The sequence below is a fragment of the Galeopterus variegatus genome, unplaced genomic scaffold, assembly GCF_000696425.1.
Source record: "Galeopterus variegatus unplaced genomic scaffold, G_variegatus-3.0.2 Scaffold6522, whole genome shotgun sequence".
NCBI classification, from domain to species: Eukaryota; Metazoa; Chordata; class Mammalia; order Dermoptera; family Cynocephalidae; genus Galeopterus; species Galeopterus variegatus.
Window position 1 is genome coordinate 62708 of NW_007732633.1, and position 27968 is coordinate 90675.

Sequence of the window (27968 nt, forward strand, 5' to 3'; positions counted from 1 at the left end):
AAGAATAGTAAAGTGCCACTTACACAGTAAAAGTAAACCTTTACCCTAATATAGCCATATTTTCACACTAAAAATATATATAATAAAATGTTCAAAGTATGATGCATTTAAATATCACATTTGTATTTGAACTTTTGCATCTTAGAAACTAGGATTTTTCATAAACACTAATATTTTTTAAAAATTTACACAATACTAAAACAAAGATTTCATGAGCTATATAGACTTCAAACAATAACCTTCTCAAATAAAAGACATAACTACATTGAGTATAAATAGCAATAGTAATTAACTAATTCACCTATAAAGTGATGAATGGGGCATCTGTTTCTCCTGAGAAAATCTAAAACAGGGCATCATATGTCAACCAGAGTATTAGAACAAAGGTACAATAGCCAATGTTTCTTTTGTTAGAAAATAAAATCATACACATGTTTTTTGAGACATCTCTATTTTAACCTTTATCCATTTTTATCTATATTGAACAAATTCAATTGAAAACAAATTAAAATTAGATATGACCATTAGAAAACTTTAATTTTTAAAACAGGTTAAGAGAATTATTATTAACTTTTATTTTAGTAGCTTAAGCTGTGATTTAAATAAGAGATATATATCCTTCAGTAAGGTACCAAATTTTACCAAAATTAAATATTTCTTCAAGTTACTTACAAAAAAGACATATGAAATGTCAAATAATCCAAACAAAGGTAAATTTTAAACTAACAAATTAAAAAATACATATTCCCACTAATGTAAAATAAACTAAGGAAAATGAATCAGCAACATTCATTTTTCACATAGCAAAACTTCTTTACTCCAATCTCGATTTTTTTCCTCATTACTTCTCAGGACAATTGAGAAAACAATGATAAACCCAATCCTTCAAAAAAACTAATGTCTAGGAGCTGTAATTTTCCTAATATCTTTTAAAATAGTTCTTTGACCTATGTTCCCTCCTATTTCTTCAGTTTTACCATATGACTAATAGCTAATACAATCCCTAAGCATTTCATCCCTTTTTCTTGCTGTAGGTTAAATTCTTAAAATTTACTTACTATCTAAATCCCTCCAACTTGAATGAAGCATACTCTGTAAGGGATGGGACCTAATTTATTCGCTCTTGTACGTCTGGTGCCTAGAACAAGGCTTAGAATATAGAATAGCTGATTTGCATAAACAGAGCATCTTCTTAAGAGTCATACTCTTAGGTAAAACAAAATATCCACAAACAGATCTTAGAACGTTTGAAAACTCAACATGTGGAGGTATAATAAAGGCAAAATAAAATATTTTTCTATTCTCAAGATGGATCTATATAAGTAGGAATTATCTTACAATTTTTCAAGGTCATAAAGAACTCAACTGAAATTTACTCCAAAACTCATTTAAGTCATTTGTTTTCAAATTTACTTACAGAACAGTTTACTAATGACCCCTGAATACAAATGCCCCAATCATTAGAAATAATGCTACAAAGGTCGGTGGTTGAGCTGCAGAAGCAGCAATGGAGAAAATTAAGAGCCTCGATTTGCCCCTAATTGAATCAGCAGTGATGAATAAACAAATGATGGCTGTATAAAAATGGAAACAAGATTACTCTCAATTTCATCTCTAATTTGCTGAACACACAGATTCTCTCCTTTCAATATAACAGATATGATAAGAATATGGCTACATTAATTTAATTTCTGAATGTATTCTCACAACACTGTTAAACACTGAATACCTAATACTAAAACACTGCAAGATCCCCTTAACATTCCCTGTCCTATTTTCTTGGCTTTCTTTTTTTGCATTATTTATTTATTGTCACCTCCCCGACTAGAATATAAACTTCATTAGAGACAAGTTTTTCCTGTTATGTTCACTGTTTTATTCCTGGTGCCTAAAATAGTGCCTGGTACGTAAGAGATGTGCAATAAATATTTGTTAATTCACTGAATAAAAATAATAAGTGGGTTTTTAAATTTTAAATGAACTGGGAAAAATTGCCTAGACCACTCTTTTTCTTCCAAAAATCACTTTAGAAATGTATTGTACAAATAGCAAGTCTATAGCATTTTAAAAGCAACTTTTCGTCTTATATTTCCAAAGTGAAACATTTAGCTGAGTTCACATTCCACCTTTTTTATTCCTTCTATTGTTTCTAGGTGTTTCACCTGCTTTAATAATATTCCAACCAGAGCTGTACGATCAAACAGTAAATTGGATCTCCAAAGCTGGCTGATTTCTAAGCTCACACGGCCTGTATTTCCTTCAGGGCCTCTGCCCAGGATCTTTACTGTCAATATCACCACCCTTCTGCCATCCCCAGGAGTATCAATATGGCGATACCTTCTCCATCCCTCCATATACCTACTCCTATATTATGCACATACACAGAAACAGGATGCCTAAAAGCACACCCAGAGATACAGAGACACAGGGAAAAGCACACACATAGAAAGATGTACATGCGCACAGAGAGATGGGCATGCACACATAGGTACACTCATGTACACAGAAATATTCACAAAGACAAGCACACACATACACATACTCTCACAGAGCCATACACATATGTACACAAGTACCAGCACACTCACAGTATCACCCTCACAGAGATAAATACACACTAAGCACCATCATGCAAAGGTCCCCTATAGACAGGGGCACAGTCCTGGATATGCACCATCCCAGGCATATCCCCAACAGGGAGCATATCCCCTCACAGACAAGTATCCCTCCAAAAGATAGATAGGCAGTTCTTCCAAAGGCATACACACACACAGCTTCTTAACAAAAAAAAAAAAAAAAAAAAAAACTCTTGCATTGGATTCTCCAGGAAATGGACAAACGGGGTAAATAAACAGTAGAAAGGACACAAGATTGGATCCCTATAACATCATTTACTAATGTTGTGACCTAAGGAAAGATCTTAACCATTCTGAGCCTCGTTTTTCTCATCTTTTAAATGAGAATACTTCTACCTACCTGTAGGATTACTTGTACACAATTAATACTAGTTCCCTTCTCTTTGCAGGTCAGATTCTTGCTAGTCATATAAATTATGCATTTGCTTTTGACTTACACTTTTTAAATAATCTTTCATTTCAGAATGTCATTTAATGTTCAGAACAATAATAAGAGCAGTTCACCTCTACTGAATACTTGCTATATTCCAGGTACTATTCTAGGCACTGTATTTACATAATCTCATTTAATCCTCACAACAACCCTAGCAGTTGGGGACCAAGATCACACAACTAGCAAAAGTAGACTAGAACCCAGGTCTCTAAATACTGACTCTTAATGACAAAATTAAATTACTTATCAATTATATTTATGAATGTAGTAACTATTTCAAAGCAAAAAGTAATGTTATTAATTTCTGAAAGCAGAAGTTTATCAAAAGATTCCAGTTGTTCTTCATATTCTATGAAAAACTGATCAATATTTCAAGCTTAAATGCAATATTTAAAATCACTAAATTCTTGTAACACTAGATTTCTCTCTGACTTTTCCCTCTCCAGGCAATTTTGAAAGCAGTTTTTAGATTTCGTTGATTCTGATGATACTGAGAGTCAAAGTAGAAACTTTACATATGACTTAAAAACAGTATAATCAACTGCCTCTTCTAAATCTCACCTCTACATTAAGATTACTCTATCCCTGAAAGCTGAAATCTTCCCATATTCCTTAGCTTCTAACATGGTGGCATTCACATAATGGGCCCCCCAAAATAACTGTTAATAAAATACCCAACAGGCTGGCCAATTAGCTCAGTTGGTTAGAGCATGGTGCTGATAACACCAATGTCCAGGGTTCAATCCCTGTAGTGGCCAGCAACCAAAAATTAATTAATTAATTAAATTTAATACCCAGTAGATGAAGGCTATTGAAATAAAAGGTCTTGACCTAACAAGCAGTTAATTTATGGAGAAGACGAATAAATGAATGTTGTAGAACAGCTCAAGTCTCCTAAGCAAACAGCTAATTGAGAGTTCCTGTTTTTCAATGAGAAATTAGGAAAAGGATACTTATTTAATTATGTAATCAGGACACATGCTATTTATAGTAAAAAAAAGCTAAGGTGCAGAAGTGCTGCCAAGGCCTTATAATACTTAGAATGAATACTTAGTACAAAAACAAAACAGTCTACTGATGTTTTAAAAACTGTTCCCAGCTTTTTATTTATTTATTTATTTATTTAACAAATAAGATTTAAATATAATAAATTTTAAAAGTACTAGATTATATTAGGCTAAAACTTCTAAGAGATAAAGTAACAGACATGGAAATGCTTTACCATCATCCTTTCACTTCTCAATGTAATATTTCCTTCTGGGTGAGAAGGATGCATGACTACTTATTCAGATCCATATTCATTTAAACATTATGATATGTCACCACATGTTAAGAGGCAACTGGTCCTGCTATTTAATTATTTTCTAAAATAATTAAAATCAACTATCCTAAAAACAGAAAGTTTTTGACAGATAACTCATTAATTGGCCTTTAGCCAACAACCACCTATATTAGATCACTAATTTCATAATCTAGGGAATATTTTGCAATAAATTCTACGGTAAACAAATCAGATGTATTGTTTTCTTTTTTCTTTCTTTCTTTTTTTGGCGGCTGGCCAGTATGGGGACCTGAACACTTGACTGTGCTGTTATCACACAGCATTCTAACCAACTGAGCTAACCGTCCAGCCCCTCTTTTTTCTTTTTTAAAGGGCTATACTGGACAACTGACAAGTCCAAATGTGCCCCTGGCTAAAATTATCCCAACCAAGCTCTATGACATAGAATTTGGGCACTTGAACACCCCTCTGTTCTCTTAATAAAGTAATTCTAAAAATTCCTAACAAAAATCTTGGCCCCACCCACAGACAGCCCTTAGTCCATCTCCTTAGAAGGCTGGGTGGCTATGCATCTATTCAGGTACATGCCCCAATTAAGCTTCTAAATTTTCCACCAAGAAATGTCAACCATCTCCACTTTCTGCTTGGTTAATTGTCAAAGAACATGGATCTGCCCTTAATCAGCAATCAAGGAATAATATCTAGATTGTAAGGTCTTGCTAGTGAATATAATCTACTATAATAATAATATTATATATAATACTTTTAAAATACTGTCTAACTTTTGTCAAAAGCTTAGTTTGCAGTCTATTCATTCCTCTATGTACTATACTCTAAATTATGTCCCTGAATTATCAGAGACTAATAATGTACTTAGATCAAACTGCTTATTCCTACATTGCTATTTAGCATTATGTCTTTACCTCTCAAGGGCCTGACTGTGAGCATGCTGTAATAATGTCATCCTCTCTGACAGAGAATTTCCTTTAAAAACATATGAAAGAGAGGCACAGCTGTGCCTCTCTTGATAAACACATAGAGTTAAATGTTATAACATAGGAAAAACTATAAGCAAATAATTAGTAATTGAAAAACTTATAAAGTCTACCAACCTCTAACATCATTGTAAAAAAGAGGTGAGGAATCTTTTTTTATTTAAAACCATTGGCAGGGCTGGCCAGTTACCTCAGTTGGTTAGAGTGTGGTGTCAGAACACCAAGGTCAAATATTTGGATGGATCCCTATACTGGCCAGCCACCAGAAAAAAAGAAAGAAAGAAAACCATTAGTACACAGAAAATAAAAAAGAACAATCAAGAAAGAACGACTTAAATATCCGTAAATATTAAGAACATAAAATATCTAAAAGTTAAGGTAAGATTTCCGCTCTATATTATGGACAATTATAGACAGCAAACAGAGAGACACAGAAATATGCTAACATATTAAAAGAGTGACAAAAAGAATTCAATACACTGAAGGAAATGACAAGGGAGAGCAAGTCAAGAGATGGCCAATATTTAAACTATTTATACTAATCTGAGGTGTATGAACCTGAAACTGATTACATTTTGCTATGTCTTTTGAAAAGAGCTAAGTTCATGTCACTCCCTGCCCAAAAACCTTTAGGAGCATATTTTCCCCGACATGTCATGCTTCTGTTAAACTTGCAGTCTATTCATCAGATGACTGTGCCTACCAGGTATTCAAGGTCCTCCATAAAACAGCTTGCAAATCATTCCCTATTACTCTTTTACCTTACATATACCACCGAATTGATTTGCTAATTTCTGAACACACCTGTTTTCTAACTTCAACGCCATTGGTCAAACCAGTTTTCCATCTGATCTACCCTCCCCTCCACTCCACATCTATCTGACATAATCCTACTTACTGTCATCACCATGCATGCTGCATAAGGAACGGGGCATTCACAATAACCCTCCATCTACCATTCTGTCTCCTGACAAATGGGCAGAACTCTAAACATCATTAAACCATGATCCTGTTGGGACCACACTAAATGGTCTATACTGAAGTTACAAATTTTGAGAATGTTTCTCAGCATTCTTCCTCAACCCACACTCACTGCTCTCTCTCCCCTTTTTATGGTTGTTTGTAAGCATGTACCCAGTTCCTCTTTTTTTTTTTAATCCACCCCCACTTCCAGTTTAACACAATGATCAATAAAGTGAATGCCAAATAAATACTTGTTAAATAAAGTAAAGATTTTTGTTAAAAACTACCTCTTTTATGAAGGACTTGAGTCAGTTACTATTGACTTCATCCTCATATTTTGGTAAAGCACAATCCACTGTAAGGAGATGTGGTATTTCATGATAAAATGAAGTAACTACTTTCTTCAAAAAAAAAAGTTGTAAGCGATTTAAGATTGTAGTCCTCATGTCTAAGAAATGGACAATCCCATTAGGCTTAGCTTTAAAACTTTCAGTTGCCTCTGGATACTGCAAATGTCATCATTCCCCCCATAAACTGCAATCAGTGTTTATGGTAAGAATTTCCAAGCGCCTATTTGGGCCGCACTTGACAAGGCTGTTTTATAATATAAGCAGCATTAGACTGGAAGTTAGCAGACATAGCTTTTGTTCTGGCTCTACAAGTTACAATCACAGGAATTTCTGTTTCTCCATCTGCAAAATGAGGGGGGTTTTAAAACATTAGTTATTTCCAACTTGATGAGGGGGTTTGAGAAGATCAATTGTTTTCCAACTGTGTTTCTCAGAATCCTGGGGTAAACAGCATGGGGTGGGGGTGCTAGGTCAAACGGGCCTCCTTCTCTACCTCACCAAGCCCCCCTACAGTTCTATCTGTTCATATGAACATCCTAAACACTAAAAATAATTTAGAATAAAATTTCTAATATAAATATACAAAAAAGTATGTTTTTCTTTTAAAATCATAAACCAGCTATATAAACCAAGAGGATTTTTGCTTTGGCTCCACTGCAGTCTTCTTAACAATATAGCTTATGTTAACTAAACATGTTTAAAAAAAAAAAGATTAAGTCAAAAGAGTAAATCATCTAATGAACAGACTGCCAGATTAACAGAAGAATGACATGCAGGGGAAAATATGCTCCTAAAGTAAATCTATCCCTAAGGAACAAACTAGATATACCTTACAAACTAAATCAGAGGCAGGAATATTGGGTCTGCTGAAAGTTAAGGGAATGTGTCAAAAGCTGGGACTAAAGTCAAAAGGTCTTGGCTCTTAGGAATAAATTTTAGCCATCTCTGCACTATGAACAAGTAACATATCTTTACTTAAATTCCACTGTTAAGGCTTACAGCCGAATAAAATTCAAAAAATAATCAAAAATAATTTATCCACAAAATTTAACATGGATAATAGTGTAGAAGAGTGACTCGAATTTAGAATTTATTCACAAATTTATTTTCAATTTATTCAGTATGAAAAGTCAAAACTGAAAAGATTCCCAATGCACTAACATATTGACCAAGTAAAGAACAATTTTTTCCCATAAGAATGCTTTATAGCAATTGCTAAGAGGTAAAAATGCTGGTTTAACAACTGATATTCTAAAATCACAGATTAGAGACTGTTAAGAACACATAGCTATTCAAAATCACAGGTGAAAAACTGCAAAAGGTCAGTTTAAACTCCCTCAGAATACTTTATCACATGATAAAACAGCTTCTGATGAAATTTCTCTAATAAACAACTCTAGATGTTAGAATACTTTTTCCAGAAAAGAAATCTGCCCTTTATTCTAATTTCTAATCATTCTGATTTCATTAGTTCTACAGATGCCAAATACTAACCCATTCATGCTAGCCTCTTTAAGGAAGAGTACCCAATATATTACATAAAAGGGAGAAAGTTACATGGGGGCAAGGGAATGATAGCAAAAAGAAAAAAGACTAAATAATATTGAATAGTGAAATTTAAAGTAACTTAGGCTGGCTCAAACTTGTGATAAGTTTTTAAACTTTTGGAAATTTAAACCTATTTTCCTATAGAAATAAAGTTACAAAAATAATGGCAAGAAAATAAAAAATAAATAAAAATGATGGCAAGATTACTAAGTGAGTCCATCAAACACACACACACACACACACACACACACACACACACACATACACACACACAACTAATTGGAACATTCCAAAGTTATATAAAAACTAACCATCATTTCAACCTCAACATGAGGTGCCAGAAACACAGATGATCCTGATAGCTAAACAAAAGGTAAAGCAGTTCACCCTCTTCTGACCTTAAGCACCCAAGCCCCACCTACAATTTTCTAGAACAATAGTTCTCAAAGTATGGTCCGGGGACCTTTGGGAAAGTCCCAAGACCCTTTCCAGGGGTCCGAAAGGTTAAAACTATTTTCATAGTATTATTAGCTGACATATTTGACTTTTTCAAAACCCTTCTCCCATGAGTGGAGAGTGGAGTTTTTCAAAGGCTATTTAACATATGGTACATCAACAGACTGAATACAGAAGCATAAGTGAGAATCCAGTAATCTTCTATTACGTCAAACATTAAAGAGATTTACAAAATATAAAACAATGCCACTCTTATTACTTTTTTCTTTAAAAATTTATTTTTCATAAAATGTTATTTATTTTAATATATAATGTATTATCAACATTTTTAATGAACTGAAAATATTTTTTAAATTATTAGGCTTAATTTCTAATGCAATAAATATAAATAGATAAAACTCACATAAATATGAGTTTATAAAAGCTCCTCAGGGTCCTCAATAATTTAGGTGTAAAGGGTTGCTGAGATCAAAAGTTTGAGAACCACTACTCTAGACAGTAAAGACAGGGTCTACTCTCCTTGAAGCCACTGTTATGGTTAATATAGACAGAAGGGCTGGGGCAGAGACAGAAGCACTCATAGAGTCATGAAATAAGGATTTGGGGAGAAAACTCTGTAATGACAAAGATAAGGCTCTGATGACAAAAGCAAACCCAGAAGCTAGTTTGGGGTCTGCACTACCCCTTTTCTGTTCATCCTTATCACAGTAGATAAAAGAGAATTAGAAGCAGTGTCAGGTAGAAATATGAATGAAGGCATAGAAGCTGAAAAGTAGGAGGTGTCTTAGAAAGATTAGAGTGCTAGGGAGGCCAGTGAACTACAATATGTATTAGGTCCACAAATATAATAAGCAAAGGCTAGAAATATGAGTAGAGGTTATATTGAGGATAACCCTGAATAAACAATAGGTTCAACAGGAAAGCTGCTGAAAGATTTTCAACCAAGCAGTGATAAAATTAGAGTTTTATAAACTCCAGAACTTTAAAAAATAACTATTATAAATCTGAAACATTTAAATATCCATAAATAAAAATTCTGATTATATGATTGGACATTTTAAACACATGAAAAAAATTAAAACTCACCATGTTGCTTCTGCTTTGGGTTATACATTTTCCACCACCGAAAAATGATAAATCCATCTTGAATTCTAAGCAAGGTAGATTACAAAAATGAGAACTTAAATAACAATTTACTTAACTCATTTCTTAGTTATTACAAAAAGCAGACAATTGATCATGAATAAGGAAATACAGAAAATTCTCAAAAGGACACTGGCATACATAAATATCTTTTTGAGAACTAAGAGTTACAAAAGTATAATGTTTCATAATTTTCCAGTTAAAAAAGGAAAAGAGACTTTGCATAGCTTTGTTAGATTATTTTAATTTGTTTTTAATTGACAAATCAAAATTTATATATTTATCATGTATGACATGTTTTGAAATATTAGATTCTAATTGGTAAAATGTAATGCTAGATGACATTAACAGAAAAATGAAGTGATATAGAAATTTTTTCTTTTTTAAATGATTTTTTTAATTTAAAAAAATGATGTTTTTAAAAGTATAAAAATTATATAAACAAAAAGCCAAATCTTGAAAGATCTTCCTTCATTTCTGTAAATGATCTATTTCCACATGCCCCCAAAGGATGGACTTACAGCCTCTTAACTTTTTTTCTCAACTTTTGATTTGGAAATAACTTTAGACTAGCATAGAAGTTGCCTGCTACAGTTTTAAGTGAGGTATGAGTGCTGCCAAACCCTAGCACCTCTCAAAAAATTCAAAGCTTTTGAATTCTAAGTTACAAATTGTAAGAAAATCACAAAAGTAGAGTAGGCTTTTCTCTCAAGGCTTACTGAAGAAGGAACACTTCAAACACATTATCATTTCTTATTATATTTAAATTTGTTTTTCCTTCTTAGAGTAAAATTAGAGTTGCTAACAGATGCTAAATAATTCCATAAATTCATTATTTCTAGTAAGGATAACCTCTAATAATGGATAAGAGCTATCAACATCCCTGAACCTTGTTTTATACAACAAATGACCACAATGAACTCTACAACAAAGATAGGTAATTTAGTGGTTCAATTTTTCATCCAGAAATGAAATGAGGTTATTTATTTCTATAAACTGCTATTTGATAAACTTTTTGCCAGTCTAAACTTTAGTAAGATTATTCTACTGATAAAAACGTTTTAAAACATCAATTCACCAAGTACAATTTACTGGGAAAAAAATGATTTTTGATTTATGGTTTTGAAGAAGCAAGTCATATTCAATAAAATAATCAGAACATTTTTACAATATTTCAAGTTTGTTTAAGACGGGCACTTTTTAAATTTTGTTACCTAATAGACATATCTTCTGTAATGTAATAGATTTCACGAACCATGACTTTTCCAGAAAGAACAGAAAAAGAAAAAGAGCCTGTTGTAGGAAAAAAACAACAGTAATTAATGTAATTGTTTAATACATAGTAGAACCCTTAAAACTTAAAATAATTTTAGCATTTAATTTAATTTAATGATCTCTTTCCATTCCCTTCCTCATATCCTCACAGCCTTATTAATTTTCTATCATTTTTTCATAATGTAAACAAAAAAACGCCACATGTATCATCACTATGAATTGAGCTACTAAATAACCATATGAGGACATTAGTTTAAGTAGCCACTTCTTATGGATCATACCCTTAATTATGCACGGCCATTAAATAAACCCAAAACAGTGACTTACTCACCATTTTTCTCCATTAATCTGAGGGACTACAAGAACAGCCATTGCCTCAAATTAATGGAAGACTACATATGTTTGAGAGAGGTTTTATTTATGTCCACTACGAGGTATACGACTATAAGGAAGGTTAGAATGGTTCTAGGCAGTCACCCCTCCCTGCTCCCCCCCAACATTTTTCCCACTGATATAAGGAATTCCAAAGCACAAAGCTTCCTAACACACCCTCCTATCTACTTGCAAACTTCCCACTTATAAGTAGTCAGAAATTATATTAGTAAAGCAGGCCACAAAATGAAATATACAAGATGATTCCAATCTATAGATTTTTATTTATTTATTTTATTTTTTATTTTTATATTTTTTTAAAAAGATGACCGGCAAGGGGATCTTAACCCTTGGCTTGGTATTGTCAGAACCACGCTCTCCCAAGTGAGCTACCCAGCCATTCCTATACAGGGATCCGAACCCGTGGCCTTGGTGTTATCAGCACCACATTCTCCCAAGTGAGCCACGGGCTGGTCCTCCAATGTATAGATTTTTAAAGCATGGGTTACTTTAAAAAAAAAAAGGCAAAAACTACATCAGGCATTGGAAATTTTCTTTGGATGGTGGACTCTTGAGAAACTTCTATTTCCATATTTTATATATATCTAAATTTTTCTAATTCTTTTAATGAGCATCTTTTACAAGAAAACAAAAGTTTTCTTGTAAAGAAAAAAGAAGTTAAAAAGTTACTATAGAAACACTTTAGGAAACAGGTATGAGGTAAAGGACATAACCAAGTGGTAGTTCCTCTCTAGTCAAAGAGTGGTGTGAGAGAAATTCCAGTTACATTATTTAAACCTTCATGAAACAAAGGTAAGTTTCTAAAGCTACTACCTGTTTATAAAATATAAATTTATAATATACATCTCAAGATTACGTGGAAGAAAAAAATCAGTTTTACTCGAACTTACCAATATGGATATAGCCATGCTTGTATAATCTGTTAAGAACCAGGGTTAAAATAAGACCAACATTCCGAGAATTATAATATGTTAGATAAATAATCCATCCACAGGACAAAATGGTAGCTGTTGGGAGAAAAACATTCAGAAATTATAGGATTTACTTCCATATGGTAATCTGTCCTCTTAACATTTTAATATTTGGAATTTTAAAACCAGAGACTGATTTTTCCTTTACCCAACTTTCTTCCTTTTCTTCATTCATTAGCCAGAAAAGCAGACTCCCATCAGATCAATTAAAACAATGTTTCAAACACATCTTTCCTTTTTTTCTGTTTCCTTTTTCACTGCATTGTACTGTTTTAGTCCCTAAACATATGTAAAGACGTTCCTAGAGAAGAAAGCCTATATTCTGAATATTCTGAAAAATATCCACCTTTATTAGGCCAAGATCTCATATGCAAGTTCATTCCCAAGCTATTTCCTCAGAGAGCCTACAGCCACTTGAAAAGAAAGAAAACTGATGATTTTCTAAATTAGAGAAAAGCCATTGTTTTTCAAATCGGCAAACTCTGCTTTAAAAAAGTGATGGAAAAGAAGCGGGAATTTTAGCCTAAAGACATATTAAGTATCCCACCTTATACCATATATTTTGCTGTAACTGATAAGACAATAACCTACTTTTGAATAATGTCACTGAATATGCTAAAGTAAATGATTTCAAATTTGACCAGATTTTTTATGAAAGGTTTTAGTCAACTATAAAATTTATATTCCAAAAAAAACCTAGTTTTGAATATACAAAAGATAAAACACAAGAAAGTTTTTTAAAAAGATAATAAAATCTTTAAAATGTTTTAAATTTATCTTTTAAAAAAGATAAATTTTCTTTTACTTATTCTTTTTAAAAGTATAACTATCTTCTAAATTATGAGAAAGTAACATAACTTAACATGTGTAACCTTTGAGCAACAGCACATTAAGTTCTTAACTTTTTAAAAAATTATGTAATATAAATAAAACAAAACTGTCCCTGAGAGCCAAAATAAAATACAATATTTCTCAGGGTAGCTTAGATTGACGGTAATGACTTTAATACAGCAAGTGATTTTCCCGTAAAAATTATTTATAGAAAAATTCTTTTGAAAAGTTATTTTGATGATATGCCATTGTATTTTAAGGTTAAAATTATTTTGTAAAAATTTTTACTGTGTCAACAGCAGGTTGTTATGGGCCCTTCAGAAAGGCAGGAGGCATTTGCTGAGAAAGTATGCTTTTAGAATTAAGCAACCTAGAACTGTGGCCTTTTCATCGTATCATGCCCCACCCCCCTACTCCTTTCAATATCATAAGGCCACTAGTAAAACAAAGGGATTGTTTGCCTGCTTGTTGCTGTAGTTTTTTCCTTAAGAAAGGGGTTGTATAGAAGAGGAAAGAGCAAGACAAATTCTAAGTGATAGGAAAGGGGACAAATGGAAAATAAGGAAGAATTCTGCCTTAATTAAACTAAAAGGTAACAGTTGACTTTTGTCAAATAGAAAATATAGAACTCAAAGTTTAAATGGTAACCCAATCCTACCTACAAATCACTAAGCACTATAATTCCTTCTATATATACCTTATAGGTAGACCTATACGCCTACCCCACATCCTATGGTGTCATGAAAAAAGTTTAAGCATACACTCAGAAAAAAATAGCTGTGTAACCCTTATAAGTTATTTAATCTCTGTGGGCCTCAATTCCCCAACATATTAAGAGGAAAAGAATAAAACCAACCTTCATAAGATTGCACTGGACATTGAGAAAGCATATGCAAAATTCCTGTGGTATCTGGCACACAGAAGATGCTCAACAAAAATCATTAACCACCCTTTCCTCTCTTACCCCATCTTACCCTGCCTATTTTCCTCTCTATGTTTACAATTCCTATGCTTAAATTCAAACCAAATACCATTCTTTCACAAAAACTTCCTTGGCAATAACAGCCTCTGACAATATCTTCATTCTCTGTTATTACTTTTCTATTTCTCCTTTTCATTCATTCATACTGATTCATTCATTCACTCACATTCTCTCCTTCCCTCCCTCTCTCCCTACCATTTAATTATACACTGTTTTGAACTATTTGAATATATTTAGAAAACTTCTAGATTATACAAAAAATTATTAATAGCTGGCCCACTGACAAGTACATAAGGAGTGAAGAAAGAGATTAAAAGATTAATGAGGCACATACATTCTATTTTACTGTAAATATATATTTTTTACCATAAGGATTTATTACTTTTATAATGAAACAAATCAACAAAAGTGTGTGTGTGTGTTGGGGGATAGGGGAATATGAAAGAGGAAAGATAAACTAAGTAAATGTAATGTCCTTCTCTTCCCACCTTCCCTAAATCAGAAAACAAGGCAGCCTAAGAAAAAGTAAAGAGCATTCCAGAGCAGTTTCTAGAGCAAACATTCAAGAAATACAAATTAAAAACTTCTTTCCTAAAAATAAGTAAATGTAAGGATTCCAACTTCAGTCAATGACTACTTAAAATCTGACTGTTGTTAATCTATATGTAAAACACAATAAAGTTCAAGAAAGTATATTCTACTTACCAACAAGGAGCCAAACAACATTGGAATTGTGTTCTGTAAGAAAATCTTCTAACTGAGTGATACTAGGGACAATACTGTCATTTTTCCTTTGATCCATTACTTAAGTTTTTCCAGAACAGCATCTAAAGGCCTAAAAAAGCCAAAGGTTAAATTTTGAATCAGAGATTTAGAAAATTGCAAGAGAAATCATGTAAGGGAAAAAAAGGTGAATTTAATAAATCACTTTCTATTTCCTTCAGTGATGAGAATGCAAAAATACAACAAACAGGGCCGGCCCCGTGGCTCACTCAGTAGAGTGTGGTGCTGGTAGTGCCGAGGCCACGGGTTCAGATCCTATATAGTGATGGCCGGTGCACTCACTGGCTGAGCGTGGTACAGACCACACCATGCCGAGGGTTGTGATCCCTTTACCGGTCAAAAAAAAAAAATACAACAAACAACAAAAACAAAATATGTCCACACTTCTATCTAAAATATAAGACAATGAATCATATTTGTAATGTCCTGATTTCACCATTCTAAATATGATTACAGACTAAGATTGAGTTATTATACTCTGGCTCAAAATATTCTCAAGTGTAATAAAAAATATCTATCTTAACAATAAGAAGGGAATAACTACTAACCATCTACATTAGACAAATTTACCCAGGCTTGTCAAAAAGTTGCCACAGTATCTCTGTAAGCACTCATCACTAAACACTGTACAATGATAGTACTCAATTTAACAAATTGCCTACCTATCAGATTTATGTACAAGTTGATGCCACAATTGATGGGAGTAAACTGGCAGTCTTTGAGAGAACAACTTATCAGATACCATAAAAACTATGAAAGTTTATGTGCTTTGTCTTGGACATTCCAATTCTAGAACTCTATTCCTCAGAAATACTTCCTCAGGCACAAAGATGTTTTTTTCAAGGACAATCACTGCCATATCACATATCATATAATGACAAACCGAGAAACATGTCTATAAATAGGAAAAGAGTTAAATTATGGTACATTCTTTCTATGAAATAATATGTAGCCTTTTAAAAGAATGAGATAGCTCTCACCAGCTGACACAGCACATGTCCGGGATGCATGCAACATTAGCAGGAAAAAAGCAAGCTGAGAAGCAAAATGCATAGTATTCCGTTTATGTTTTTAAAAAATTATGCATTATGTATCATATGCATATGATACATAACATACTTTTTTTTTTCTATCTTCAAAAACATTATCAAAGCCATAAGGGAGATTATCTTTGGAGAGAGCAGTGGGAGGAGATTCTGGGGGAAGGAGAAGCAGTGAAGCAGGACTTTAACTTTTACTCTTGACACTTGGGTATTGTTTACATGTTTTACAATTAGCATGTAATACTTACATTATTTAAAAAGAAAAAGGGAAAGTGGTGACTGTAGGATAGGACGTGACAGGTAGAAAAGGGGCTTTTCTTGCTCAAGCACACATCTCTTGGCCTCTCCTTACAACCATGGCCAAGGAATGGGTGTCCAAATCCAAAAATAGTACCTTAGTCATCTGTCATCCTACCATCACATCTTTCTTTTCATAATTTGTAAACAGTTGTCTTTTTTAAAAAATTAAAATGCAAATACTCACTGAGCAATATCAAACTCAGAAGGCTTCATCACATAACCTCAGAAATATCAGTTGTACACCCTAGCAAGAATTATTTGTTATCACAGCCTTGAGTGTAAGAATGAAAGAAGGAATGCCTATAATGTTCTAGAATGGTAGAAGGGGGAGGATAGCTACAAATAAGGAAGTAAAGTGTTCTTTAAAGTAAAGTGTTCTCTAAAAGGAAAGATTGGTGGAAGGGAGAAAGAAGAGGCAGTTATCAAAGAAGGGCAGTAGAATCAAAAGGATCTGCTTTGGGCTGTATTGTTCCAGAAGCAGCCCACTATATGTATTAAAAGTATGGACTCTGTACTAGACTACTGGGTTCAAATATCAATTCTGAAATTATAGCTGTGTAACCGTGGGTAAAATACCTAACCTCTCTGTGCTGTTTCCTCATGTGCAAAATGAGGGTACTAATAGTACCTATCTCATAAGAGTTGTATTGTGGGAATTGATGAGTTCAGATAAAGCATGTAGAACAATGTATGACACATCATGGATATTAAACTGTATAAATGTTTGCTATTGGCAGCCAATGCTATTAGTGTCTTGCCCATGTACTGTTGGCATTCACCTCTACACAGAAAGATTGCTCATTATGTGACAGTCTGCTGAGTGCTGCTTTCAGCTTATGTGACTGCAAGGACACATTCAGCTTGCACTCAAGGGCAAGGTAGAAATGCCAAAGTTAATGTCAATGGTGACTAGGAAGCTGGTGGATAAACACTCAAATCTCATAGCTTAGGATAACTGTGGGACATATTTTACTTGGTCTCTGAAAGTTCATCAGTAGGAGTGAGCTCTAGATGCCTACAGTGGTAACTGCCAGGATGATGCCCTTTATTGCTTCCATCCCTTTCCCTTCTTACTTCATTACTACCCTACCAGTGTTTCCTATGATCATTTCCCAAACAAACTACCTGCACTTGAACCCTTATCCAAGGTTACCTTCTGCAGAATCCCAAAACAAGACACTATTTTATTACTTATAACTAGTTCTATCAAATCCGAGGATAATTTTCTTTTGTAAGAAAGATGACCCTGTTCTTTAGAAGAGACCATGAAACCATACAATTTAAAGCACATAATATTTAATAAAATATTGTAAGGTTGTAAAAATCTTACTTCAATCCAGAGCACATATATGTGCAAGAACTAGCTTTTGACAGAAAGAGAAACACTTCCTTCATCTGAACAGAAAGACCCAGGTGCAGGGAGATTCTGTGGTGGAAAGATGAAGGAATCTGATTGCTTTTATATATTTTTATTTTTAAATATTATTATTTATTCATTCATTTTTGGCAGCTGGCCAGTACAGGGACTGAACTGTTGACCTTGGTGTTATCAGCACCACATACTTCTACATATTTTTAAAGTATGAGTCAAGTTCATATTTATTTAAATCCTCCTCTATTTCATCCCTTTCTTTCCATTCTTCTCATTACTCCCAATTTTTTGGTTCTAACCCCATTGCCTTCTACTGTCCCCTTTCCTCTTCTATTTTTCTTAAAGTTTAATTTATGTTTATAACAGCTAGCAGAAGGATGGCCCTAGGGTGGTAGCTGAAAGGAAATATGGATGAGAGGGCCTTCATCTTCACAGTGTACCCCTTATTCCCCAACTCTACCCCACCTCAGCAAGAATAATTTGATTAAATCAGAAAAGGAGATTGAGAAGAACGGGGTGATAACAATCCCCCCAACTTCCATCTGTGCATCTGTCCAAAGGTCCTCAAGAAAGCTCAGTGCACTAGTAAATCTATTCCCAGGGCTACATCGCTCCTCTAAAACAAATATCACCCCATAATTTGAACAGAATTGCAGGAAAGATTTCCCTACATCAGGCTTAAACTGAAATGGCTATATAACATGACTATTACTTGAAAAGACCTAGCTATAAAGAGCCACAGCTTACCCTGGCATTGTCATGGAAAAGTATCCACTTTATTTTGATTATTTGAAGCAACATAGTAAGACTGTCTTATAACATACGTCTATTTTTTGCTTATTCATTCAACAAATATTTATTAAGCTTAAAAATTCTGCCATACAGCTAAGAATTTCTGAATATTAAGTGTAAGATTTGGAATATTTACAATAATCTTAGTACAATGTCTGACAACATAAAAAATGCTAAATAAATGCTGTTTGAATGAATACCTGTATCTTAGCACTTATCACACTATATTGTAATTATCAGTTTAGAAGTCCATCTTCCCCACTAGGCAGCTGCTCCTTAATGATGGCCTTGCCCTATTCATTTGAGTGTGCAATACCCAACAAGGTTCCTGGTATACAGTAGTCTCACAATAAATATTTGTTTTATAAATGAATAAAATAAATACATCATTATAAAAAAATCACATAATTATGAGCTATTGCCAAACATAAGCAAGTATTTACAATGTATTCAGGGCCAAAGAGACGCTTAAATGATCTTTTTACCTCTCAGGAAAATTTGGTTCTCCTTTGCTGGAGTTTAAGAGATAAAGAGAATATTCAACATTTTAATAGCCCAATTCCAAATATAACAAAAATGAAAGAAAAAAATTTTAATCATACTCAAGTCCCTCACGCAACAATGAAGTTACAATTATTTGTATAAAACCTATCTACATATCTTCAGACCATTATATTAAAGTTTTCTGGATTTAAGCACCATTCCTTTTCCATAAAGGATACTCCATGGGTTTTAGAGGTTAGAAAATAAATCAACTTTATAGCTTTCCTTTGAACTCCATCAACATTCACATTTTCTTCATCATCAAGTAAGATTAAGCACCTATTAGCACATACAGCATTACTGTATACTAGAAATTCGGTGAACTTCGTACAATCTCATTTCTTCATTGCTTAGCCAAATTTTACTGATACATATTAACTGTTACAGAACATATACTTACTTGAAAACATTTCAGCTGTTTGGTTTCTGCACTTATGTAACAAATTATCTTGAGATATTTTTGTAGGGTTCCCAATTTCAGAGTAATTTATCTCCTCCTTAACAATTAAGAAAACTAGTAATTGACCCAAAGATCTCAGTAAATACCACACAAAGGAACTGCCTGGACAGACTGCTTATCTCCTATAGTATAAGGACATCCCAAAACAAAAACAAAACACAAATCAAATCATATAACATTTCTACAAAACTTCAAAATGAAGTTTCAAGGAGTGTTTAAGTTGTGTGAACGGTTTCTAAAGTGACACAGGTAGTCTGAGCACTCACCAATCTAAAGGTAGATGGCCTAAAACAAATGACTTTGTGAAGCTCTTTCCAACTCTGTGATGCTACACAAATAAAGTAAACAAAATACAGACCTGTCTACTGCAATTGAACATCTCACATAAAAAATATTTAAACTTTATATATTTAAGACAGTATTGGAATGCAGGAAAAGGTTGGCATTACCCATTGAGTGCATAGTGATTTGAAGAGACTTCTCTGCCCCCGAAATTTTACCCATTGGGATATAAGGCCCAAAATTCCACCATCCATTCCTTTAAATAGAACACTAACCACAGCTGGCCAGTTAGCTCAATTGGTTAGGGACTGAAAATACCAAGGTTCTGGGTTCAATCCCCGTACTGGCCGGCCAGCTGCAAAAAAAAAAAAAAAAAAAAAAGCACAAGAATACTAATTAATATTCTCTTTTAAGATACAAAGATATCTTTATGGTATTTCAATAATACCTACTATTAATTATTACCATGTGTTTCTAGAGTAAACTGATTCATTAGAGTCATTAGAAGCAGCACTTACCGGGCTGGCCAGTTACCTCAGTTTGTTAGATAAAGCACAGTATTAGGACACCACGGTCAAGGGTTCAGATCACCAGACCAACCAGCTACCAAAAAAAGAAAAGAAAGGAGCAGTACCTAATATTTCTGATGGGGAAAATCTTAAAAAGGAGATGGTGGGCAACAAAAGTAGATTTAGCCTCCTTAACAATTTTGGCCAGCCCCAGCGGCTTTGTGTATGTAAATCAAAATTACATAATGTCCGATTCTGTTCATTTAAGCAAATAAAATAGGCAGTTATCCTCTTTGGTCAAATAGATTAGGTATAATCCTTTCTATCTAGGAAGAGTCATTCCAGGTCCCTTACAGTCCTAGTCTACATACAACAAACACAATGTCATCTGTTAACTAACTTTAGAGCCCAATAGAATTAAGTGGTAAAATAACATCCAATCAAAAATAATAGAAATAGTCTGGTATCCTGGAAATAGAGAAGGCTTTAAAGGCAGATTTGAAATAGAAAGCTGGCTTCATCCCTTCTATCCTTTCCTTAGCTATAAAACAGCTTGAGCAAGTTATTGAATCTCTTTGAGCCTGTTTCCAAATAGTAACAAGGCCATCTCTTCCTTAAATGCTGACAGCATTTAAAAAAAAAAAAATGCAAGCAGAAAACTTATAGCACAAGGCTTTACAAAAAACACATCACAGAAGTGGTGGCTAAGCTACTATTATTAATGTTCTTTTAAAAAATCAATTTAAGAACAAAAAAGTGAAGGCTAAAAAAGCCCAATAAAATACACAGCAGTAAACAATGATTAAAATGTGTTTCATTCCTTACAGTATGTAACAGAAAACATATATTTAACTAATAACAATTTTACAACTAAGAGAAATTAGTTGGCATAAATAACAATCAAGAAAGTACTAAGTTAATATAAACAACATAGTTCCACAAATACCAATGAGCATGAATCTTAGAAGCAAATGAAATACCAAGCAGAAGGATACTTAGATACGGCGATTGATGATTCAAACAGTATAAAGCAGCAAAGTAAACAAACTAAACAAAAAGTACTTTTTAGTTTCACAATCTATGCTACAAAAACGGTTCTTCGTGTTATATATGGAAGATATATTTTTTGCTTTTGGGGGGGGTTGTTGGCTGGTACTGGGAGAATTTTTAACATCTAAGTCATATCATCCTACAAAAATGTTGCATTTTAGCAAACTCACTTCTTTTTTTTTTAAAAAAAAAGATGACTGGTAAGGGGATCTCAACCCTTGGCTTGGTGTTGTTAGCACCATGCTCAGCCAGTGAGCAAACCGGCCATCCCTATATAGGATCCGAACCCGTGGCCTTGGTGTTATCAGCACCGCACTCTACCAAGTGAGCCACGGGCCGGTCTAGCCACAAACTTATGCTGGCTCACCTAAATATTTATTGAAATACATTTTTTTAAAAACCTGTAGAAAACGTATCTGCTAATATGGTTAGAAAAAAAAAAAAAAACTAACTTCATCCTCTCCAAATCTATAAGAAACCACAATTTTTAAACATTATCCACCTTTAACAGTCCACCAGAACTAATTACTACTTCAGCATATTCCTTAATATGGTCAGCAATACAAAGAGATCAACAGAAATTACCATGAGTGAAAGGTTTAGACCTTCTATACCCCATAAATTGATTAGTTGTGGGGCTTCACTTTCGCTTTTTGCATTGGCTAATGCAGATTCTGCAAGTTTCTTTTAGTCAAGAATTCAATGTATCACTTCTACTTTGATTTAAAATACTCCAGAGCTGGCCAGTTAGCTCAGCAGGTTAGAGCACAGCCTTATAACACCAAGGTCATGGGTTAGGATCCCCTTACCAGCCAGTGACCCCCCACCACTACCAACAACAAAAATTCCAGAACACCAAATAATAACACTAGAATGCTAGTATCAGCAAAGTAAAATTCTAAAGGTTTCTTGAAATAAAACCATTTCCTTTTCTACTATCTGGTTCTTAAGCTTCTCTCATATCTTCTAGCCATAAGCCACCGGGGTCAGAAAACCCTACCTAATACAAGAGTACTTCAAAAAGTTAGTGGAAAAATGGAATTAAAAGATAATACAAATCTTTCCATGAACTTTTTGAAGACCCTGCGTATATATTCAAACCACCCACCCAACAAAATAGGGACCTGGGAGAGAGAGAGGAAAAAACTGGCCATGTATATTTACTAACATTCTCATCATTTAAGTTCAGAGAAAATATTTTTTATTAGCATATTGCTATGCAGATCCCCTTGGTAGCCAATTTCTGTGAGCTGAGAATATTGCTACAATTGAAACTGAACTTTTATGTCAGCCTAACAAAAAAATGCTTCCTCAGGAAGTTTTATGGGTATATGGCCTGTATAATACTACTGGTGATATCTGACAGTATTTTAAAAGCACATGAAGCTAACAGAAAGATACTTTACATATATATAAAAAGTGACAAAGTACAATAAGGTCAGTTGTCTAAAGTTTAGACTTTAAACATTTTGGTGAATGTTACCTTACTCTTTAAAATTTTCATTCCATGGTACTGACTCACCATTAAAATGATAAAATAAAGCTACCATAATAACACCTAACATTTATTTACTGTTTCTTTGTGTGAGGCACCATTCTAAACACTTAACATGCATTTACTCATCTAATCATCACAAATAACTACCCACTTACAATTCCCCATTTTACAGATGAGAAAGCTGTGGCAGTGAGAAGCTAAGCACAAACACAGTCAATTAGCCAAGACTATTTGAATTTGAAGCCAGACTATCTGGCTCCAGAGTCTCTGCTTCTCGTATCATTTACGTTGACAGTCAGTAATCACCTCTTAGTCCTCAGTTTCTTTTCTATGAAAAATGAGTTCCTTTCTCGCAGCACAAAAATTCTGGTTGTGGAGCTAATACGGATGTTATTTTGGTATAAAAAATTCATATTTTGCCCACTATGGCATTTATTCTCCTGAAAAGAGCCTCATTAAATCAAAGGTCAGCAACCGTACCTTTCTGAATAAACACAAGAGGTAATATATCAAGCTATGAAGCCTGATCAGCTTGACCAAAGCCAACTATGACCAAGGCCAAATTGTAAAGTGTGACAAATCTGACTTAACCACCTCCCCACTTTTCTGTACCTCTCTTTCACCTCCTGGTCATAAAAGCTATAACTACCTTTTTTTTTTTTTTTTGGCGGCTGGCCAGTACAGGGATGCAAACCCTTGACTTTGGTGTTATTAACACCATGCTCTACCAAGTGAACTAACCAGCCAGCCCTAACTACATATATTTTAAGAGATTATTTGCCACCAATAAAATTGACAACTGATAGAAGGTGTGTGGTAGTTTTAAAATATGTCCAAAAATTCTTGGATATTCCTCCCTTCAAGAGGTGGAACTTAATTAATTTCCCTCCTGAGTGTGGGCTTAGTAATTCAGTTCTAAAGAATATGGCAGCGGCAATGGTGCATGACTAGGTCAAAAATGGCATCACAGCTTCCTCCTTGCTCTCTCTCAGATCACTTGCACCAGAAGCCAGCTGCCTTGTTAGGACATCTAGGAAGCCCTATGAAGAGGTCCACAGGGTGAGGATTTGAGGCCTCCAGCCAACAGCCACATGAGTGAGCCATCATAGAAGCAAATCATCCAGCTCCAGTTGAGCCCCTGGATGATGGAAGTTACAGTCAATATCTTGGCAACATCCTCATGAGAGACCTTGAGCCAAAAGCACCCAGTTTAGTCATGCCCAAATTTCCAACCCACAGAAATTCTGAGATTATAAATGTTTTATATTTTAAACCACTAAGTTCTGGGATAATGTGTTACTAAGCAATAGATAACTAATACAAAGTATGAGAAAGTTAATTTTGTAAGAGGTCTTCAACTTATCTCTACCCTGATGGTTCATATCTGTCACCCTAAGCTAGACTACTTCACTCTCCTCCTTACCAAAAGATCAGGAGTCAGCAAAACCACACCAAGAATGCTACAGATCACAGGAGTGAATCACGGATTTTGCAGAGTAACCTCTATCCTGCCTCTGATAAATTCATGTCTCCATAATCATCACCATCTTCTTCTTTCCTATCTCAGTGGAAGTCAATCTAAAGTATCCTTGACCTGCAACCCTTGTATTCCATTCATGTTCAGTGACCCTGCTTCACCAATTACTCAGCCCCATTCCCTGACCATACAGGCAGATTAAACCACGACTGAGGCAGAAAGTCAGGAGATTTTCTCTATCTGAGCTTTAATTGGAAATTCAATTTTTTAAAAATCTTAGCCAAAAATATTTACCCAATATTTTTTTCTGAGTCTGCAATGTTCTGTTTTTCCTCCTCCTTATCTTCAAAAGAAACTTCTGCAGTATTTCATCTTAACAAATCTGAAAAAAACAGCATTATAAACAATTATACAAGGTATTCTGGCTTTATGAGCCATGCAACCATTTCAGATTAAATTATTTGATTACACACGAACACACATAAGGAAACTCTTTAATGTTAGTCCAATATTACATTTCCTTGCTTAAAGTTTCCAAACAAGAAACAATCCTAAATCTACACAGGAACACAACTTTCAAGCTAAGACCTTCCAAAGGTTTCAAAACCACTGTATTGATAGAATGAGCATGAGTTTGGTAGTCAAAGATTCCGGATGATAAATATTCCTTTAAAACATACTCAAAGTGTGGCCTTGAAAAAGTTTTTCTCTCAAACTATTTTGTCCTTGCTGGCAAGAACGGTGCCTTACTTTCCTATTTTCAGCACCTGGCACATTTTTACCAAATGAAAATCATCTTGTAAACTTTTTCTCCTTTTTTTTTTGCAAACTCTTAAGATGATAGGGAGATAGTATAGTATATCGGTTAAGGGACTGTAAACTAGAGTCAGATTATCTGGTTTGAATCACAGCTCTGACTTTGGACATATTACTTTTTAGGGCTACAGGCTTTTTATCTATAAGATGGGAATAACAATAGACTTTACACGATAGGATTGTTGATGATTAAATGAGATATATGCACTAAAGTTTGTACCATTCAATAGTTCCATAAAACAAATATTCTCGTTAATTCATCAGTTTTTATACTTTATTCGTCTAGATGACAGAATAAATCAGCTTCATTGTTATACACAGGGTGAAAAGAGCAACATGAAACCGATTGAAACCTACACGCTTAGACAGAAAAACCAGTGATTTCCTTACAGAGGAAATTTACAACAACTCTTTCCCCTTAACAAACACCTCTAACTTTGTACTGTCAATACTAAGGCCAACTGGGTAAAAAAACAACCAATACCATCAGGAAGGAAAATTAACTTCAGCTTCCTTTGACCAACAGGATATTCCGCTGAAATGTACTCTTCCATAATATATTGCAGCAAGCGCCAATTCAGAATAGAACACATCAAGCCTGGGGAAGAAATAGGCGGGGAATCTAAGGTTTCACCGCCCTTGGTCAACTGACCCTGCATTAAGCAGTGTCGGGTTTACCTCAAACCGGTGCTGCTCGCAAGGCTGAAGTCCGAGCGTGCGAGTGCACGATCCTTCACGCTAAGTCCACACACCAGCAAGTGGAGCGCCGCCCACTCGCCTCATCACCACCCGCAGCGACCGCTCCTGCATCCGAGTCCCCAACCACCTGACTGTCATGGCCCTTCCAGGCCTTCCTGCTGCCCTCCCACTCCCGGACTACAGGTCCCCGCGCTGCAGGTGAGAATGGCACAGGAATATGAGATGAATCGCCGGAGCAGCGACGAAGCCAAAACCCTTACTACTCCGACCCGATCGATGTCTAGAGACACTGGAAAAAGATGCTTGCCCATCTCAACCCTGCCGGTCCCCTCACCTGGGCGAGTGCCGATCCAGCCTGGCCTCTCTCCGAGGGACGCTGAGGGCCTTGGTCGGCGGCTGAGGGCCCAGCTGGACGCGGCCTATGGAGTTGTGCCCGCGCCCGCACCCGAACCCTCTAGCCCATCCGCCCGGGCCCACCACCCCAGGTCGATGCCCGGGCCGCAGCCATCGACACCCAGAGGGCGGAGGAGGAGGGGCGGGGTTCGAGCTGAGGTCGGGCGGCACTGCGGCTGCGTCAACCGGTAGCGTCATACGTCAGCGGCGCCGGCGCCTCGAGGCACGCGAGGCACGTTAGTCCCGCCCCTCTCCCCTCGCACAGTCCTGGGAACGGATTCTGAATCGTGATACCGCTGTCTGGGTTTGAAAATCACTTTGCTACCACCCAAGGGTAAAGTTAGTGGCCTTCCTGATACCAGGTGGCAGATAAGGCCACGTGGGAAAAGGAGGCTAACAAAAAGACGAATCCGGTGGGTGTGTGAAGTGAAATGAGTCCCCACGGAGTAGAGAGAAATACTTTTATGACTTGATCGATAAAGGAAGCTTGACTGTGTGAAATGATGCCACACTATATCTCTCAGCTAAGTCCATTATTATTATTATATTAATGGAAAGTGGTTTAGTGCTCACCATTTTTAGCAGAAAGGCTCATTATTTAGCTGGTGAACCAAGACAAACGACTTTATGGAATTAGAGGCTTATCGCAGATATTTATTTACGCACCTGTTATGTACAAACTCTATTAGGAAGAGAAAAGTGGAAGACAGTGTTAGCCCTGTGGAAGCTTTTAGATTGCTTGGAGCATATTTGGAAGACGCACATAAGACAATTAGAGGCAAATAACTGGAGAGCTCATATTCTAAAACCTTCAGCTCTAACCAACTATTGTCGATGTGGGCATGAAGGCCCAGGGTTGCCAGATGTTCGAATATTTCAAGAAAGCTAGGGGGATAAAGAAAGAAAGAAAGCTAATCTGGATTTTCATGTGAAATTTCCCAACTATAAAATATTGGCATTAATTCAAAGGCTGCATAACACCTTAAGAACCAAAAAAATACGTTTGTCATAGTTGGCCTATAGTTTGCCTATTCATGACCTCTGATCTAGAAAGAGTCAACCATGAATTGAGTTTGAGTTTAAAATAAATCACTGAAATCCCCTCAGAACTCTTCTTTTAAAATATATTTTGTTTTAAAATATATTTAAAAATATGTTTTAAAGGAAGATACATTTAATAACAGTTCATTATTTTCCATAGGGCATACTTCTGCCTTGACATGAACTCAGCAAAGCAAAATAAATAAACGTTAGGGCAGCTTTGAAATATGAGTTATGGAAGAAAAAAAAGACAATTAGAAATGCAAACAGTGATGTACTAGCAATAGCAAATAGTGTTTAGCAGGGGTTGACTCATTTAATCCTCCCAAAGCCCTATGAGGGATATTCTCATTATCCCCATTTATCTTCACTTCACAAATTGAAAAACTAAGGCACAGAGTAGTTAAATAACTTGCCAAACTGGAGAGCCAGGGTTTGAACCCAAGCAGTGTGGCTCTGAAATTCACGCTCTCAAGCATTACTATAGACTGCCTCTCAAGTTCGAAATGTCTAAATCTCTAGTTCTGATTTACTTCCGGAACTAAAGTATCACATCTCTTAACATTTCCACATGGGAGTTCCATTCTTACTTCAAAAGGAACACATATGAAACCAAATTTAAGTTAATGCCAGATGCTGAGTAGTCAGGAGA

At 35.0% G+C, this 27968-nt stretch overlaps 1 protein-coding gene across 1 annotated transcript in view; it reads right to left on the reverse strand.

Moving 5' to 3' along the window:
• The window catches only part of KIAA1109 (KIAA1109 ortholog), a gene marked incomplete at its 3' end in the record, with an annotated part of 85966 nt that extends 59691 nt beyond the window's left edge, over positions 1-26275 (reverse strand). The window contains exons 1-6 of the mRNA XM_008590969.1: positions 26217-26275; positions 24662-24749; positions 14964-15093; positions 12365-12481; positions 11021-11099; positions 9750-9814 (exon numbers count right to left, since the gene is read on the reverse strand). Coding sequence (XP_008589191.1) covers positions 9750-9814; positions 11021-11099; positions 12365-12481; positions 14964-15060 — 358 coding nt within the window. The remainder of the gene's footprint in view (positions 1-9749; positions 9815-11020; positions 11100-12364; positions 12482-14963; positions 15094-24661; positions 24750-26216) is intronic.
• Between the last annotated feature and the right edge of the window lie 1693 nt (positions 26276-27968).